The sequence below is a fragment of the Sminthopsis crassicaudata genome, chromosome 2 (assembly GCF_048593235.1).
Source record: "Sminthopsis crassicaudata isolate SCR6 chromosome 2, ASM4859323v1, whole genome shotgun sequence".
Classification (NCBI taxonomy): domain Eukaryota; kingdom Metazoa; phylum Chordata; class Mammalia; order Dasyuromorphia; family Dasyuridae; genus Sminthopsis; species Sminthopsis crassicaudata.
Genome location: NC_133618.1, coordinates 521,498,982 through 521,518,194, shown reverse-complemented (window position 1 = coordinate 521,518,194; position 19,213 = coordinate 521,498,982). Strand labels below are relative to the sequence as shown.

The 19,213-nt window shown below is 34.3% G+C and overlaps 1 protein-coding gene across 7 annotated transcripts in view; it reads left to right on the top strand.

Annotated features, from left to right (window-relative positions):
* The window catches only part of ATP8B4 (ATPase phospholipid transporting 8B4 (putative)), a 318,510-nt gene that overhangs the window by 234,755 nt on the left and 64,542 nt on the right, over positions 1 to 19,213 (top strand). For all 7 annotated transcript variants that reach the window (XM_074294471.1, XM_074294469.1, XM_074294470.1 and 4 more), the window contains 4 exons: positions 348 to 536; positions 3,702 to 3,817; positions 15,127 to 15,291; positions 17,927 to 18,038. In XM_074294471.1, coding sequence (XP_074150572.1) covers positions 348 to 536; positions 3,702 to 3,817; positions 15,127 to 15,291; positions 17,927 to 18,038 — 582 coding nt within the window. The remainder of the gene's footprint in view (positions 1 to 347; positions 537 to 3,701; positions 3,818 to 15,126; positions 15,292 to 17,926; positions 18,039 to 19,213) is intronic.

The window sequence follows — 19,213 nt, the reverse complement described above, 5'->3', positions numbered from 1 at the left end:
CTTGTAACAACCCTATAAAGTAGGCATTATTATTAGCCCCATTTTACTAGATGAGGAAACTAAGGTTCAGAGAAATAAAGCAAATTCCCCATAGTCACATAGCTAGTAAGTATCTGAGGTGGAATTTGAATCTGCCTTTTTAAATCCAAGTATAATACTCCATTCTGCTATGTATCTCTCTAAATAGGTGAGTTCAGTTCCCCTTGAATTTCTTGTACTCATCCTTATACTTCCCCATCTTCTAAGATATAAAACTTTTGGGAATATTATTGAGTGCAGTGCAAAATCTTAACTTCTGCTCTAAAACTGTGATGATATTTACTATGCCTTCTATTGTTTTATTTCAGGAAAATTAATTTATCAAGTTCAGTCACCTGATGAAGGAGCATTAGTAACAGCAGCAAGAAATTTTGGATTTATTTTTAAGTCTAGGACTCCAGAGACCATCACAGTAGAAGAAATGGGAAAAGTTGTTACTTACCAACTGCTTGCCTTTTTGGATTTTAACAATATCAGAAAAAGGATGTCTGTAATAGGTACAATCAATACCTTTGCTTTTTAAAATATTTTTTGTTTGCAGGACACTGATATATAAAGTTATACTTAATTTATTACAATTAATTTATACTGCAATGAATAAAGCATGGGACTTGCAGTCAACAAGACCAGAATTCAAATCTAGACTCAGACATTTAGTAGCTGTGTAACTCTGAGCAAGTCAACTAATTTCTCAGTGCCTCAGTTTTTTCTTCTGTAAAGTAGGAATAAAAATAGCATTTACCTCATAAGGTTGTTGAGAAGATCAAATGAGATAGTATGTGTTTTCTCAGTCTCAAAGTACCATATGCTAAGTATGATTATTACTAATGATGATAAGCCAGTTCATTTATTCATTTAAAAGCATTTATTAAATACCCTGTTTGTGAGAGATCTGGGCAGTTAGGTGACTCAGTGGATAGGGTGCTGGGCCTAAAATCAAAAAGACTCATTTCCTGAGTTCAAATCTGGCTTCAGACACTTAAGAGTTATATGGTTCTGGGAAAGACACCTACCCTATTTGCCTTAATTCATCATCTGTAAAATGAACCAGAGAAGAAAATGATAGACCACCTCATCATCTCCACCATGAAAGTCCCAATGATTCAAATGTAATGGAAAGAACTGAATAACAAACATGTGCCAGGCACTGTGCTAAGAGCCCAAGATTCAAAGATAAAATTAAAATAATCTATCTTCAAGGTTCTTCTTTTTTATTGGAAGGAATGATTGGAGAACAATGAATACGAACTAAAGTCAGTGATTTAGGGAAACATTATCGATTGAAGGACTTGCCATTTTAGTATTTGTACATAGTCTATAAATCCAATAAAATAATAAATAAGTAAAAATAATAAAATACCAAAAATCCATTGCTATGGACAGCATATATAATGTACATGTAGCTGCATCATGGAATGGTCAGTTTGATCAGCAAGTATTGGGGTCTGGTCTTTGGAAATTGTTTTAAACAGGTAAAAGTAGAGAAAAAGAAAAATCTAAAAACATTCCTCTTTTTTGGACGACATATTGCAGTCTTGTTTTTCCTTTGTCACAACTTTATGTCATCATCATATGTCTTTTGAGCAATATGTTTGTGGTACCTGATTCTTTTTTTTTTTTTTTTAATAATCAATGAAGCTGTCTTTTCTTTACACTATCCAAGGGAAATATTATTGATGCTGTCTTGGCTTAGTACTGGCTTATCATTGATTTGGGTGTGTTGACAACCCCTTAGCTTTTCAGGGAATACTTTTGACCCTTGCTTAAGATGGACACCTTATGTCACTTGACATATTACTGTCTGTGGATAAATTGCAGTCCAGCCACAACAATCTGATATTTGTCTTAATACATCCCAGATGAGGAAAGGTAATGTTCTTCCATATATTAAATGAATAGCATCTTGTGTATTGCTTTGTGTCTGGAGATATTTTAAGCAAGATCTCTTCCAGCAGATGCCTGCCAGGGCTGAGTAGGAGGAAGGGAGACAATTCTAGAATCACAGATTCTAGCTGTACCTTGTCTTTCTGAATTATATCTTGATATGAAATTAAAACAGAGAAATCACTTGAGTTCCCTTGAAAGCTGAAATAAGAATTTAGGTCAACTAATTTTTAAAATTAATGCCATATTATTGATGCAGTTCTGAGCCTAGAGTCACTTCTTTATTTCAAATCTGGCCTCAGACACTTATTAGCTGTGTGATCCTGAATAAGTCGCTTAACCCTTGCTTGCCTTAGTTTCCTCGTCTATAAACTGAGCTGGAGAGGAAATGCAAATCACTCCAGTATCTTTACCAAGAAAACCCCAAAAGTGGTCATGAAGAGTCGGACACGACTGAAAAACAAGACAAAATAAAAAACAAAACCAATTGTATAATTTTATTGCCAACAGTGGCTAGGATATTCTGTTCTGGGATAAGATCTCCTATCCTCCACTCTACCCCTATTCTTTGTCAATTGTTGGTATGGACTTCAGTGATCTATATTTTTGTCTTTATTGGGCTTTGTTATACCTATCAATTTTCTCTTTCTTTTATGATATTAATGTATATTGAAATCAACATGTATTTGTTGATCACTAAACCACTTGGCTCAGCACTCGATTAAGTGGTCAAGGTGTAAATGTCTTGTGTCTTTTGCCTAGTAACGATAACAGCATGTAACTTTTATTTAAGAATGCCAGATAGGGAAAAGTCTTGTGTACCAGTAATAGACACTTATTCTTGAGTCTAGAAGATAAGGAATTATTATAAAGCAAAATATATTTAGACAAATTTGGATTTCTAAGGGCTTAAGGGCTCTTAGAAATTATTTAGTATATCTCTTTCATTTTATATATAAATACTAGGGCCTAGGTGTGTGACTTGTTCAGGGTCACAAAGCTGGTAAATAAGCAAAACTGGAGTTCAAACTCAAGTGTTCTGACTGCAAACCCAGTGCTTGAGGTGGCAGGTGGAAGGGACAGGGAAAGGACATTGTTCTTAGTCAAGTCAGTAAATATTGACTAAGTAATATTCTGAGTCCTAGAGATTTTAGGATTAAAAAATTAAACAATTCCCCTTTTCAAGAACCTTAAAATCTGGTAGAAAAGTCAGATGTATACATACATACTTATATACGCACACATAAACTGTAATATCAGCTAAAATATAGAGTTAAACAATGGTATGTAATACTCTAGATCAGCTCAAAAAATCATTTTTAACTGAACTGATCTGTGCACAAAAAGTTTAGGTCTCAATGCTAAATGGTTTCTTTTAACCACATTTGTGGCTTCAGCTGTATAGGGAACTCCCTGTTAAGAAGTTCCCTTTACCAATACAAATAGATACCTGCTCTGCAATTTATCCTTTAAGGTTGTTTGAGGTGATGAAATTAAATGACTTTTCCAGAGGTTACACAATAGTATGTTTTCAGAGGCAAGACTTGAATCCAGGTCTTTTTGCCTCCAAGACTAGTTCTCTGTTCAATAAATTAAACACATCTCTTAACACTGATTTTTGGCTGTGCATTTTGGAACACTGAGTCAAAGAAATAGTTCCTTGCTAGTATCAGATTTAATACCTCTTTATCAAAGGCCTACAGTCAGCCTTGGTAAGATCTCATTGAGTTAATACATTACTCTATGATAATATTATGTTTCAACCTTTTTCTTTTTAGTTCGAAACCCAGAAGGACAGATAAAACTATACTGTAAAGGAGCAGATACCATTCTGTTTGAAAAACTTCATTCTTCCAATGAAGAACTTATGACAGTGACATCAGATCATCTTAGTGTAAGTGCCTCATGTCTTTAGTCCAGTAAGGATGGTAATTTTTCTATATTTTATGGATGTGGATCACTTTTATGTGTGACTTAGTAGATCTGTATTGGGAACTGACTGAAACACATAAAAGTTAAGTTCCTGGACCAGAGATAAATGCTAGAGGTAAGGTTTGAACCAAGAATTATTGGTTCTAAGCCCAGCACTCTATTGTGCTGTATCATCTATTATCTCTCTGTATCTTTCTATTTATCATCCATTGCCAAGGCCCAAAATTTTATCACTTAGTGGTCCATCTACACACATATTAATTGCATAATATATAATATATGACATATATTGAGAGAGACATATATATCTACATATGTGTCTATATCTGTATATGTCTATACACTTTGGTCTTGCTAGTAAAAAAACAAAACAAAACAAAAAAAAAACTTCTTTGTTCTTGAAGAGGCCTGAAATGATATCACTGGTTGGACTGGAGGTACATTTTGTTTGACTATGACTGAGAGATCAGTGCAAGCTCAAAAGGCTCTTTTGAAGGTCAGGCCCAATAAGACAGTCAGACTTGGCTCAAATTCCATCTCTGACATTTGCTAGATCTCTGTCATGGTTAAATTGTGTCCTGCATTGGTGGAGAAAATTCTTATAATGGGAATTCCTATATTGATTAAATATCAGGTGCTTTGTATGGTCACATAGAAAGATATTTAAATTGTATGATGAAATACATACACATTTGAGGTTATCTGTGTGCCAAGTTTATTGCCTAAAACATTCCTCTTGGAGCTCCTCATTATTCTGCTGTTAAGCCCCAAGGAAGCTTGTTCTCAATGGATTAACCCAGTTATTCTTCATTACTTACATAGATCCATGATCTCATTGCTGTTGATATACTTTTCTTGGATGAAATCACATATCCTATTTAACCCTACTCAGGTAGGAATGTGATTCTGGACCATGCTTTTCTGTAAGTCTTCTACAAAGAATCCACTCAATGTATTATTTTTATTTTATTTTTTTTCCTTCTCCCTGCTTTATATAGCACTCTTTATGTCATAGAGTTTAATACATGCTTGTTGGATTGGATTGGAGCTTCCTTTAGTTCTTTCTTTTAGTAACTTTAGGTATACTAATGGAACACTCAAGTTGTCTATGTTATTATCCCTCACATAGCTCACCTTTTTTGATCACACATTTCCTTAATGATATCTCATATGCCAATTTTGGAGCATAACTTATAGTTGAAAAAATGATACTACTTATTTGTATCTACATGCATTACTCCATTATTTTCTGGGTCACAATTTTAATTCCTAAAATTTTGTGGTATTCCAAGGTTTATAACTATAGAGAATTTCCTGGGAGAACATTTGTATTGACATAATATATCTCTGTACTGGGGAAGCAGCTTAGGATCATTAAAAACGTAGCATGATTTTCTAAATGCAATCCACTCCATCTTTCTTCCTTTTCAGTTCTGCACCCATACCATTATCTATATGCAATATTGGTTCCAGTTAGTATTCTCATTCAGCAATAGACCCATTTTTTTTAATAATATGGACAATAGGAATTTTTATTTTATTTTTCCTGTATAGATTGTTAAGCAGAGCTCTTGTGCGTAATCATGGATCTCATTGAAGAAATTCACTACTCTATATTATTAGAATATCTTCTGCCAACAGGAGCACCTGGAAGACATCACCAATTTATAGGGAATCTTTCTGTCCTTTAAATCTTATGTAATGCATTCTCTGTGACAAAGATAAGCTTTTTAGAGAATACACATGGTTTTTGTGTTTAATGCTAATTTGATGCTAACAGTCAAAGAAGAGATTTATTATGTTTGCTAGTTTTATCAAGGACTTTTGAGTGATCTTGGTATTTGCATGAGAAAGAACTGTAGGCATTATGTTTTACTCTACTATTTCAAAAGTTTTTCCCTCCCTCGATCCCTTCCTTCTTCCCTTCCTCTCTTATTCCTCCCTTATTTTTTCTTTCTTTCCTTCCTCCCTCCGTCCTTTCCTGCTTTCCTTCTCTCCTTCCTTCCCTTCCTCTTTCTTTTCTCTCCTTCCTTCCTTCCTCCCTCCCTCTCTTCCTTCCTTCCTTCCTTCCTTCCTTCCTTCCTTCCTTCCTTCCTTCCTTCCTTCCTTCCTTCCTTCCTTCCTTCCTTCCTTCCTTCCTTCCTTCCTTCCTTCCTTCCTTCCTTCCTTCCTTCCCTCCCTCCCTCCCCCCTCCCTCCTCCCTCCCTCCCTCCCTCCCTCCCTCCCTCCTTCCTCCCTCCTCCTTCCTTCCTCCCTCCTTCCCTCCTCCCTCCTCCCTCCCTCCCTCCCTCCTCCCTCCCTCCCTCCCTCCTTCCCTGCCTCCCTCCTTCCCTCCCTCCCTCCCTCCTTCCCTCCCTCTCTCCTTCCCTCCCTCTTTCCTCCTTCCTTTCTTCCTTCCCTCCCTCCTCCCTCCCTCCCTTCCTCCCTCCCTCCTTCCCTCCTCCCTCCCTCCTTCCCTCCCTCTCTCCTTCCCTCCCTCTTTCCTCCTTCCTTTCTTCCTTCCCTCCCTCCTTCCCTCCTTCCTTCCTTCCTTTTCTCTTTTTTCTTCAACAAGTAACAAACCCAGTAAGATATTATATTCTCAGCTCCTTTTAGGCACATGTGGAATTATAAAGCTATGAACTGCTTTAAAAGAATTTTATAAGAAAGCCTGATTGTTCGCTTCCCACATTTTCATGGATATGCATATAGAGCTTTCTCATAAAGATTTTATAAAGATTAAAGAACAGGCATATTAGCAGTTATTGATATTCTTTTGATCATCTTTATTGGGCAATAATATTGTTCATGATTTTTTCATTTCCTTTGCTAAATTATCTTGTAATGTGATTCTTCAGTGCTTTCCAGATTATGTTACCTCAAACTCAGCTTATCTTTGTATATAATTGGTCTGGTACGATTGATTTTCCTTATTTTATTTTAAAGTGCTATTTTTCTTTGTTTCATGGTTGGATGAACAATTTGTGGAAGTACTTTATCAACACATATCTGGGATATCTAGATAATAATGAGCTGGTCCCAGAAGTGAACAGATGGCAGAACGCAGACTAGGTTACATTTAGTATATTATCTTATTGATCACAAGTTTCTCTCTGAAATAAAGGACTATGTAATTCTTCAGGTAAATTTGGATAGCCCTATTAATCATTTTTATTTACCTGTATTTAGTTTGTTTTATAAATGTTTATTTTTATGTTGCTTCACCCTTTAGATTGTAAGTTATTTGAGGATAATTTTGCCTCTTTTTGTATCCCTAACAGCACAGTACCCAACACATAGTAAATGCTAGTAATATTTATTGATTAATTGATAGCTGCCAGGCATATAGTACTATAATCTCTAAAGAGTAGGAGTTAAATATCACCCACATGACATTGGAGGAGTACATGGAATTTATAAACAAACTTTAGCCCATTAAAAAGTGATTAGTTCCACAGAAGTTATATAGGATGTCATTAAGATAATACATAACTAGGAAAAAATCATAGTTGTCTACTACTACTACTACTACATGGTCTACTATGGATGGATTGCTCTGATATCTAAATAATGTGTATACACAGATACATACACACTCACACACAGCAAGAGAGAAAGACAGAGAGTGAGAGCGAGAGAGCAAGAGCGAGATCATAATGAAGGTCCAGAGCATGTTGGTTGTAAGCACCATGTGAATTTATGAAAGCAAATGGTACAATTTGGGTAGGTATAGATGGCTTGCAATATGTCTTGTTGCAAGGAATGCCAAAATTTGTAACATCATAAGTCCACTGGAAATAGTGAAATATAAGTGCCATTTTAAATTTCTGTGAAGAGAACTCAATAGAATGAGCCATCCAAATGTAATTTTTTGTTGTTGTTGATGATTGTAATGATCATTACAGAAATGTTGACAAGTTTGTTCCATTTTGTTCTTTTCTGTGAGTTCCAGGAGGGTATATTTCTCCTTCTTCCCATTGGCAGGTTGCCTTAGACAGCATCTGGTACCATCCAGAGGGTCCAAGCCAGATACGGCATCTAACCAGGGAACATCACTTCCTTCTTCCCTGTTAGAGTCCAACCCTAACCTTTCGGCCAATTTCTTCTTTTCCTTTTCTTCCTCCTGGATTAACACTGAATCCTTATACCCACTTTGTATCTTAGAGAACCTAGTTCCTTTCTCCTTTCTGACTATAAGAACTATTATTCCATTGCTAGTGGTAGGAATCAGCTTTGATGAGGTAGATAACCCTCATGCAGCCCAGGGATGCTTGTGTCTTATCATAAGCATTGCCTTCAGAATTTTTCATTTGCCTTGCAGCTGAACTCTTCTATGTGGTTTGTCCTTTCCAATTGTACTGGGAGTTCCTTGAGAGATGAAATTGTCTTCTTTTCCAAAATTTGTATCGAGTATGTAATATAATATTTGGCACACAATGCTTAATGAATGCTGTACAATACACTGCACTTGAAATCAGAAAGAACTGAATTCAAATCCTGCTTCAAATACTAACTGTGTGACCCTAAGTCATTTACCTCTGCCTCGATTTCTCCATCTGTAAAATGGAATAATAAGAGCACTGACATCCCAAGTTTGTTGTGAGGATAAAATGAAATAGTATTTATAAAGCATTTTGTAAACCTTAAAGCATTAATTGAATATTAACTATTATTCATTTATCTTTTCTTTCATTATGAATGTTCTTAATGGTTGTGACCAATTTGGTTATTATAATTAATTTTTCTTTAGACTTTGTGCTTCTGCTATCCAGTTAATATTCAATTATCAACTTCATTAATGTTTTATAAATGATTTTTGGCATCAAAGGCTTGATTAGGGCTGATTGAAATTTAAGAAAGCATTCATGTCTTCTCATCTTTAGATTTTATTCTAATTTCATTTAGACATAAACCTTTGTACTAACTAACAAAATGATTAACTATACAGACAGCTGATTCTCACATGACTTTTAAATCAATAACCAACTGTTTCCTGCTTGGTAAGATATAGGCAATTTTATTTTACATGCAATATCATGGCACTATCTCTAGCATATTCCTTCTCTCTTCTGAAAATGTTCATGATTCATAGACTTTAAATATTTGGATATATATATATATATTTTTTTTCAAGCTGTAGCCATATTTTCCAACATATTTTTCATCAACTTCCTTTCTGCACCAATTATTCATGTGCATATTGACTTGGTTTGTTGTGGTCTTTGTATCAATTCCCTTTGTCTTTTTAAGACAAGATAATAAATTGTTTCATGGAATTATATTTTTTTATATTTTTGGACATAGGATGAAACTAGCTCTTTCAAATTCCTTTGTTCTTCCAGGATAAGCTGTAAGACATCTTTTTATTTAGTGTCCCTTTGTCTTCAAGTTTCACTTATCATAAGAATTTCAGAATTGTATTGATTTAGTTCTTCTAAGAGTGAGGAAACCCTAAAAACTGAGATTCTTCACATCTTCTATCCCTTTTGGCACCATGGTATTCACCTTGTTATAAAAGAAAAAGTAGAACTGCAGAGAACCAAAGACTATTTTGTCTTTTTTTCTTTGAGTCTTGGGTTGCAATAACCAAAAAATGCAACAGTGCTGTGAAGCCCCTCCATTCAAAGCTAAATTAGCTCACACACAGAACGGGTCTTTTTCTGGAATAATACTAAGAAATTTTCCAGCATGGCAGACTATTCTATTCACCTAGCTTTTGAGATTAATAATGAAAGTAACTTGTATGGAAGGCAGCATGGTATAGTGATAGAGAGCTGGCAATAGAATTATAAAGACCTGGGCCAAATTCTGTCTCTCATGCATATTGGGTGTGTGATTCTGGAAATGTCACTTAATCCTACAATGCCCCAGGCAACTCTCTAAAATTGTAAGCTGTGGAATAGTTGACCCTATGGTCAGGTAATGAATTCCTTACATGGTAGTTCCCTCCTCTGGGCTAAAGAAAAAAAAAAGTTTCCATTTTTATAGTAACTTAAGTTTTATGAAACATTTCATTTGATCCTTAAAACAATCCTGTGAAGCAGATGCTATAACACAGTAAAAAAAAAAAAAAAAAAAGAAAAGAAAAAGAATTGGTACTATAATCAGAACATCTGGATTCACCTCCTTCTCTGATACCTATCATCTAACATTAGTTCCCTGACCTTCCTTGGATCCCCCATCCATAAAATCAGAATGTTTCACTCGCTGGTCTCAAAAGGTCCCCTCCAGTTCTACATTTATTATTTTTAGTAGTGGTGTTTTTGTTTCCATTTTAAGGATGATAATACTAGCACAAAAAAGTTATGTATCTACCCAGGTCACAGTGGGATGTGAACTTAAGTTTTTCTAATTCTAGTTTCAGGATTCCATCCACTATGTCAAGCTAGTTACTTACGTTGAGAAGTCACGATTGGACTTTAATGGAGATTAAGTTTTAACAATTGAAAAATAGTTATTATCTGTATTTTCTCTGTTTCAGACTCTGGAATTCTTCTGGAGTCATCTAGAATTATCTTGGGAGACAAGTTATTTCTTATCATTTGCTCTTGCGTGTTCCCAACAGAAACTCAACAATAGCTGTAATAATTTCCTAAGTATTGATGTGTTACATAAAAGACTTAGGAGGAAATTGAATTAGCACATTATCTGAGTAAATGTTAATCTTTTATTTATTTTTTTTTTGAAAATTTCTACTAAAAGAGAAAGACTATAAATGGAATTGAAAAGTGTTCACTTTCAAAACTTGGAATTAAAGTTTATTTATCCTGTTTCTTTTGAGTTCTGTTTTTAACCCAATATGAACTTTAAGGGAAAATGTATAAAGCTCTTATTTCCTTATGATTTTTTGGGGACTGGGAGGCCAGGGAGGTTGCTATTTTGTGTGTATGTGTATGTGTGTGTGTGTATTCATGTTTTCTGTCAAGTCCTATATTTAATATAAAACATTCTCTGAATCTTTCAAAAACAAACAAATAAAAAACTGTCTGACTTTGAGTATAAAGAATGATGGCTTAGTAATATTGGTTACAAACATAGCTATTGTTTTTGTCTTTGCAATGGAGCTTTCTTGATTTTCTTTTAATCTTTTCCAGAAGGCCTACATTTTTTTTAATTAAAGAAAATAGCATTGGAATCACAAGCATTGAATTCTTTTAATAGCTAAAATGTTGGTATCCTGAATTTTCATATACTTATGCATTACAATAAAAAATCTTATCTTCATTCTCCCCACATCTTAAAATTGAAAATTACTTATTTCCCAAGAAGGGACAATAATTTGTTCATTGTTTATTTGCTGTAATTCACTCTTGATCAGTTTTTTTTTTTTTTTTATTGTTGTTCATGGGTACTCTATCTATTGCTTTTTAATTAATTTATGTGGCAGACCTCGTAAAATATTCATTAAAATTTACATTTTTACTTAATGAAATAACTTAATTAGTCTCTTTGTAATGCCCTCACAATTTGCTCAAAGTTTTTAAAGACATAAGAAATGTTATTGCCCAGTGGGATTGTAAATCACAGGCAAAGATGTGTTTTTGTCAGTTAACTGGGCAAAGCTTCTAGTTGCTGGGCAGAAGCTAACTAGGTTTCTAGCCCACTAGGGATTCCAGATCATGAATAACTTGAGAGGAAGGACTGGATTTTTAATTTTTTTTTATTTTTTATTTTTTTGGCTTTTCTGTGTATCTGTAGTGCTTAATCTGATGCTTAGTATATAGTAGATACTTAATAAATGCTTATTCATTTGATTTGCCTTTTCTTGATAGTTTTGCTATCAGGCTTATTAAATGTGACTATCATAGCCAGAATAAGCTATCCAATCTTAAACATATTTAATTGAGTTCTTTCTTATAGTTACTGTGAGCTAAAAGTCTCATTTGAACAACTCAGACTTTTTAACCTACCAAAGTAGGCTGATATTTAGCCTGACTGCATTTGCAATAATAATAATAATAATAATAATAATAATAATAATAATAATAATAATAATAATAATGATAATAATAATGTCACATTTGCATAAACCTAATCCCATTTACAAAGTGCTGCTCCTTACAAAAATCCTATGGTGTAGATAATATAGCTATTATTAGCTATCCAAATTTATAAAAGAGTGTTGATATTCAGAAACATTTGGCAAAGGGTAATAACTAGGACCCAAAGTCATCTCTTTTGATTTCAAATACTACCAAATTGTATCCTTTCAGGGCAGATTTTGACAATTGAGAATTGTTAAATGAGGAAATAAATAATGGCAATCAGTAGGCTTATAATGCAAAAATCATACAAAAATGATTACTAAAGCAAAAATTATGAGAGTTAGGAAAGGGGGAACCTCTTTTGGATTGGTGCAAGGATAGTCCAGTGATGGCATAAGAGTCTCCTGTAAAGGAATTTATAGGCCCCAAAACCTAGATTGATAAAAAAAGATTTATTTGGGGTTTGGAAATAAGGGTAAAGATAGAAAGACTCCAGGGCCAGAGGTGATCACTGGTCGGACAGGAACCAGAAGGATACCATGTTTGTTCCTGCAAAGAGACTGGGCCCCAGAGCTCCCTTTTTATAATCTTGAAGGTGGGTGGAGTCCCAGGCTCCTGGCTGGTTTTCAGCCAGGGTCAGCATTGAATAGAATTCAGTGAATTTTTTAGATAAGGAAGAAATTGTTTGTGGGGGTTGGGAAAACCCAAGTTAGCTCAGATCTGGTGGGGGCTAGGGAAAGCCCGGATATCATTGGAATTCAAAAAGGTGCTTTTTGACCAGGATTTGTGAATCAAAAGATCCTAGCTTAAAGGGACCTCAACCCCCATCAAAAGGAGATGAGAATTTAGTGCTGAAAAGGACCTTAGAGGTCTTCTAGCTTAACTTTTTCATTTTTCAGATGAAATTTCCTTTCTCCATATGGAAGACCCTATAGTAATTGGCTATGTTGAGGGCCACAAAGATAGTTGGAAATGAGTCAGGATTTGAATCCAACTCAAAAATTTATTATTTTTTACATTATACAAGACTAATCCAGGTAAAATCAGTGGCTATTAATGAACTCTTTTTCAAGGTATGAATTTTAATCTGCACAGTTTTAAAACAATGATAAATATTCTCAAAGCACAGAGATTAAGAAGCTCGTATTCGCTTTCCTTCCCTTCCTCTCCTCACTTGTACTTTGTATCCTTTAGAGATAGTCTGTTTATTCGAACATTCATAGAGAAGTATAGTTCCTAGATGAGCCTTGTGAGGATTATGGGAGATAATATATGTGAATGTATTCTGTAAATTGCAAAATGCTATGTAAATGTAAAGTATTATATAATATATATATATATATCTTTAATATATATTTATACATAACAAAATAAAATAATGTTCATTGAATGAGTTTGAATTAGCAAAAAAAATGAATCTAGAGTTTCTGAGTATAAAAACAATTAAAATTTAGATATAATTTTATAAAAGGTCTATTAAGACCAATATATCATTTTTTTTTATTCATTTTTCCAAATTATCCCCTCCCTCCCTCCACTTCCCTCCCCCTGATGGCAGGTAATCCCATACATTTTACATGTGTTATAATATAACCTAGATACAATATATGTGTGTAAATACCATTTTCTTGTTGCACATTAATTATTAGCTTCCAAAGGTATAAGTAACCTGGGTAGATAGACAGTAGTGCTAACAATTTACATTCGCTTCCCAGTGTTCCTTCTCTGGATGTAGTTATTTCTGTCCATCATTGATCAACTGGAAGTGAGTTGGATCTTCTTTATGTTGAAGATTTCCACTTCCATCAGAATACATCCTCATACAGTAAGACCAATATATCATTTTAATTGTTATGTCTCACCAATTTAGTTCTTATTTTTGAAACAATTAATGCAAATGGTAGGAGAAAGAGACTAAAGTTACATGTAAATCTGTCTCAAGCAATAGCTAACTTGCTTTTTAAAAAAATAGTGTCATTATAGAGTGAATTTTATTATAATTATCCTTAATAAAACCTATTGTGGTTCTATAACCTATTGTAGTTCTATCTTGTTCAATTATTCTGTCATATTTAGTTTCACATGACCTCAAAGGTTTTGTCCATGGGGTTTTCTTGTCATTTTCTTCTCCAGTGTGTGCCCATTTTACAAAGGAAGAACTGAGGCTAGTAAGCATCTGAGGCTTGATTCGAAGTCAAATCTTCCTGATTCTAAGCTTAGTGGTCTATCTACTTGCCACTTAGTAACTCCTGTGTACATAGGGATAAATGAAATATAACATGGAAGGGCCTCTAGAACACATCATTCAGCATAGATGCCAATGTGTTGAAATGGGCAGTAGGCAGATTTTCAGAAACTGTTGAATTTCTATTTAGGGATGCAGAACTTAAACTTTGTATATATATACACACAAACACTGCGTAAAGTGATATGATTTTTCAATCTCTTTGTGCCTTTTTCATGTCTTGCTGCATCTTTCTCCCCATTTGCCCTCAATTTTATATCAATGCCCAGCTCCAGGGTTGAAGAGGGAGGCAGTACTGAAAAAAGAAATTACTTAAACTAGTGACGTAATCATTCATTAATATATCTTTCCTTTTTTTTCTAAGAGTAGTAGAGGCCCTTTCATTCAGGAGTGAGCTGGGGTTGTCAAGATAAAAGTCTTTGCCTTCTCTTTAGGGACAAGAAGAGACCTAGTTAGGTGTTATTCAATGGGTCAAGCAAATGCAGAATATGATGTTTTCTTTCAAAATGAAGAGAGCCATATGTACCCAAAGAGAGGACTGTGGGGACTGAGTGTGGATCACAGTGTAGTATTTTCACTTTTTTATTGCTGTTTGCTTGAATTTTTGTTTTCTTTTTCAGTTTTTTCCTTTTTGATCTGACTTTTTTTGTGCAGCATGATAATTGTAGAAATATATATATAGAAGAATTGCACATGTTTAACATATATTGGATTACTTGCCATCTAGGGGAGGGCGTGGTGGATGAGAGGGAGAAAAAAAAAATTTGGAACACAAGGTTTTGCAAAGTTGAATGTTGAAAATTATGCATATGATTTGAAAAGAAAAAGTTGTAAAAATTTAAAATATCACACTTTGATAGCCTTCTTTGTAATCTTTAGCTCTCTTGACTGTTTAAATCCCTTGGAAATTAAACAAACAAACAAACAAACAAAAACTCTATCATTTCCAAAAAGAATTTTGCATTTATTTCAGGATTTGTTAAGCAGTGTTCTATTTAAAATACAAAATATTTCATGAGAATACCCTAATTGCTGTTTTTACTTGTCTGTCTTCTGTTGTAGGAATTTGGAGGTGAAGGGCTTCGGACCTTGGCCATTGCATACAGAAATCTAAATGAAGAATACTTTAAAGAATGGTTTAAATTACTGGAAGAGGCAAACAGGGTATTTGATAAGAGAGATGAACGGGTTGCTGCAGCATATGAAGAAATTGAAAGAGATATGATGGTATATGCTCAGAGATAGATTGATATGAATTTTAAAATATGACACATTTAAGCTATAGATTAAATGATGCTGTAAAAAGTAGCTGTTGTTTTTTAAACACCAAATCACATTTTACACATTTTTACATGTTGTCTCTGAGTTTATTCTATATGCATTTTTTTTGGTGGGGAATAATGCTACTAGAGCTGCCATAGACTTCCACTTACAAAATTAGAACTTTGTAAAGAGTAGTATATGTGGCTGACTCCTAATTCTTTATTCAGCTTGGAAACATGCTTCCTTTCATAGGTCTAAGAAATTTGTTGTAAGGCAAAACTGTGGTACTAGACAACTTGGTAGGCAGTCAGGTATCTTATAATGAGGAGAATCTTTTCTGTCTCTGCTAGGTTCTTTTGAAACTCCATTAGACCACATTTGACCCTTTGGACTATCTGCTGCCCTCTGCCCTTTGGGTTTTGGTTTTGTTCAATTCACGACCCTGTCACTTAATTAGCTTTATAACCACAGACAAATAATATGGAGCCTCCTTAAAGGATACTCAGCTTCAAATTCCTCATTAGTAAACTGGATTATCTTCCTCATGGGGTTACTATGAGGAAAATAATTTGTAAATATTAAAAATCATTTATATATTTGAGCTATTCTTATTTTCATCTCTAAAGGTCTGGGAATTTCTTCTTCTCTGCTATGACCATTGCTTAAAATTGAAGCAATTTCTTTCCCTCCAAAATTGATGTCTATGCAACTCAAATGTCAGGGAAATTTAGTGTTTGTCTTCTAGAAAAGAAGAAAAGTGACCCTTAAGTCTTCTTAGCATTACAGGATATAACAGATATATTTTACCAGATAGCTATATTCATGTTGACTTTGTACAATAGATTTCTCATGAAGTTCTATAGTTTAAGCAACTGTAATAAATTGTGTTCCCATTTAGTTGATTCATATCTGGGACCACCTCCCAAAACTTTTAAAATTTCTATCTCCCTTAGCTTCAGTCAATCTAAATACAGGGCTTTAAGGTTTACAAAGTACTTTGCATATGTTGTAATTTTTGATATTCACAACAACCTGTAGTACAAGTGCTTCAGGTACTATTAATCCATTTTTACAGATAAAGAAATTGAGACTGGCAGTAGTTGCCACTAGCGCAGTGCCTAGCATTGAAAAGAGATTTAATAAATACTTGTTGACTGAGTGAAGTAAGTGGCTCTAGAATCATATAATTAGAGAGACAGGCTCCAAACCTATATGTCATATATATAGTGCTTCGCCTATTATTGCTTTTTATGGAATGTAATGGAAGAAAGTATTTCTTGGTTTTGATTATTTATGTCAATGTCTTCATCCAGTTAGTACTCATAGACTTTATGCTACACCTTGCAATGATTATAATTCATACATAATATAGTAATATAGTCATAATATTGCTTTATTTGCATAGAATCAGATATTACTGACTGTAGACTCCTCACTTAGATGATGGATTATTTGGACTATAGATTGTAGAAAGATTGGATCCAGATTTGGAATCATAAACTTTTAAAGCCAGAAGGGAAGGTATACCATATGGTATACCCCACCCCAGGCAATTCTGTAAAAATACATGAAACAAATAAGTTCTTAGACTATTCCAAATTGTATGAAGAAAGAATAAAGTCAGGCCAACAGGTATAAAGATTATGTGGACACATGTCAATAGGCTGCGAAGAATAATGAGGAGGTATTGTAGTTGGTTCCTTGGAGTAGAATTGTTAAGAGAGATGGGGGATGACATCTGAATTTCAAAGTCAAGATCAGATTGAGAAGGAAAAAGGAGGTAATATTGGATAAAGTATACAATTTGGCAACCCCAAAAGCTAAATATAAAGTTTGATGTATTATTGCTGATATCATACAATAGATCTTTTAAAAGGTTTTGTACCTATTGCTTATCAGTAGATACAAAACCTATTTAATTGACATATCTAGGACCATATTCCACAGCATTTTTTATTTGTCTCCCTTAGCATCAATCAATCCATGGTTATTTTGTCTATTATATGCCAGGCACTCTGTCAGGTTTTGGGGATAAAAAAGAGGTAAAAGATAATTCTTGCCTTCCTGGATCTTACAGTCTAATGGGGGAAACAACTTGGAAACAAATATATATATATATAGTGCAAACTGTTTACAGGATCAATAGAGAATTAACAGAAGGAAGGCACTGGAATTAATACAGATTGTACACTGTAATACAATGTAGATACTTTCTGTGTCTTCTGATACAGAATCCCTCTGAAGGAGGGATTTTAATGGAACTTTTAGGAAGTCAGGGAATTCACAAGTCAGAATAGAGGAAGAAGAATGTTGCATACATGGAGGATAACCAGAGAAAATGGTGGGAGCCTAGAGATATGGAGTGTCTTGTTAAGACCAGTGTCATTAGATTGAGGAATAAATTATGAAATCTTTGAATGCCAAATAGATCATTTGAGATGTTCCTGGATATCCACTCTATTTTTCACCTGGGCACTAGGATTTATGAGGGTGGTAGCTACAACAATCCATTCCTGTAATTTGCTGTGCCTTTGCCTTTCAAACTCTACTTGAGAATGCACTTTTATTAATGTTGGTAATTTTCTTTTTCTCAATACAGTTACTAGGTGCCACTGCAATAGAAGACAAATTACAAGATGGTGTTATTGAAACTATTGCTAATTTATCACTTGCTAACATTAAAATCTGGGTCTTAACAGGAGACAAACAAGGTAACTTGAAAGGATGTTATATTGATATTTTTATACAGTGAAGAAAATTATTACAGTAAAGCTTTTATTTGAGGAAAGCCAATTAATGATGCTAAATTAGATATTTTTCTAATAGGAAAAAAGTCTAAAGGGGGTAAAAGCTTATATATGAGACAATAAAAAAGACTCTCAAACTTCAATAGTTTGGATTCAGCAGGATCTCCTAGATTTTCTAAATCTGTTTACACTATTCTTTGTTGTGTTTTTCAGTCACTTCAATTGTGTTCTACTCTTTGTGGCCCCATTTGGAGTTTTCTTGTCAAAGATAATGGAATGATTTGCCATTTTCTTTTTCATGTCATTTTATGAATGAGGAAAATGAGACCAACAAAATTAAATGACTTGCCCAGGATCACACTGTGAAGACCAAATTAGTACCCTGGATACCTTAGAATCAGCCAGAGTCAGGATAAGCATAAGTCATTGATCTTTATTCTTGGTCTTTTGGGGTCGCAGTTAGGGGAATGGACATAGGAATCTCCATATCTTCTTTCTCTCTCTCCACCACCAAAAAGTGACTCCCCGCTTGTCTTACTCCACCCTCTGATCCCTTTCACAATTCTCTGTCTGTACCCACAGATTGAGTCAGCATAGAATAGTTGGGCAGGGCGATTCTCCAAGCATATGTTAATGGAGTATTGTCCAATTGGTAATTAGCCTTAAGTGGTCGGACCTCAGTGCAACTCAAGTTCAGCCTTTTATATCACACTTGCCCAGAATTTATAGTAACTGTTTGAGGCCATATTTGAGCTCGGGTCTTCCTGATTCCAAGTCTAGCATTTTTCTGTTGTGTTGCTTAGTGGCCCCTCTGTTACTTTATAATGAGAATTAAGGTTCAGAAAGAAAACTCTTGAGCATTGTCATATCCTCAGTCATTCATGGAACAGTAATGATAGTAGCCTTTAGTTATCACTTTAAGGCTAAAGTACTTCATATATATTCTCTTATTTGGTCCTCACATCAACTCTGAGAGGCAAATGCTATTATTATACAGCATAACATATTATTATGCAGATTTACTCTCAGGAAACTAGAAAATTCAATTAACTAGAACCACCATTCCATATGACTTCTACTCAATTAAGATTTTCATTACAATTAAATTAAGTAGCTTGTTTTATTTTCTTAATCAGAAG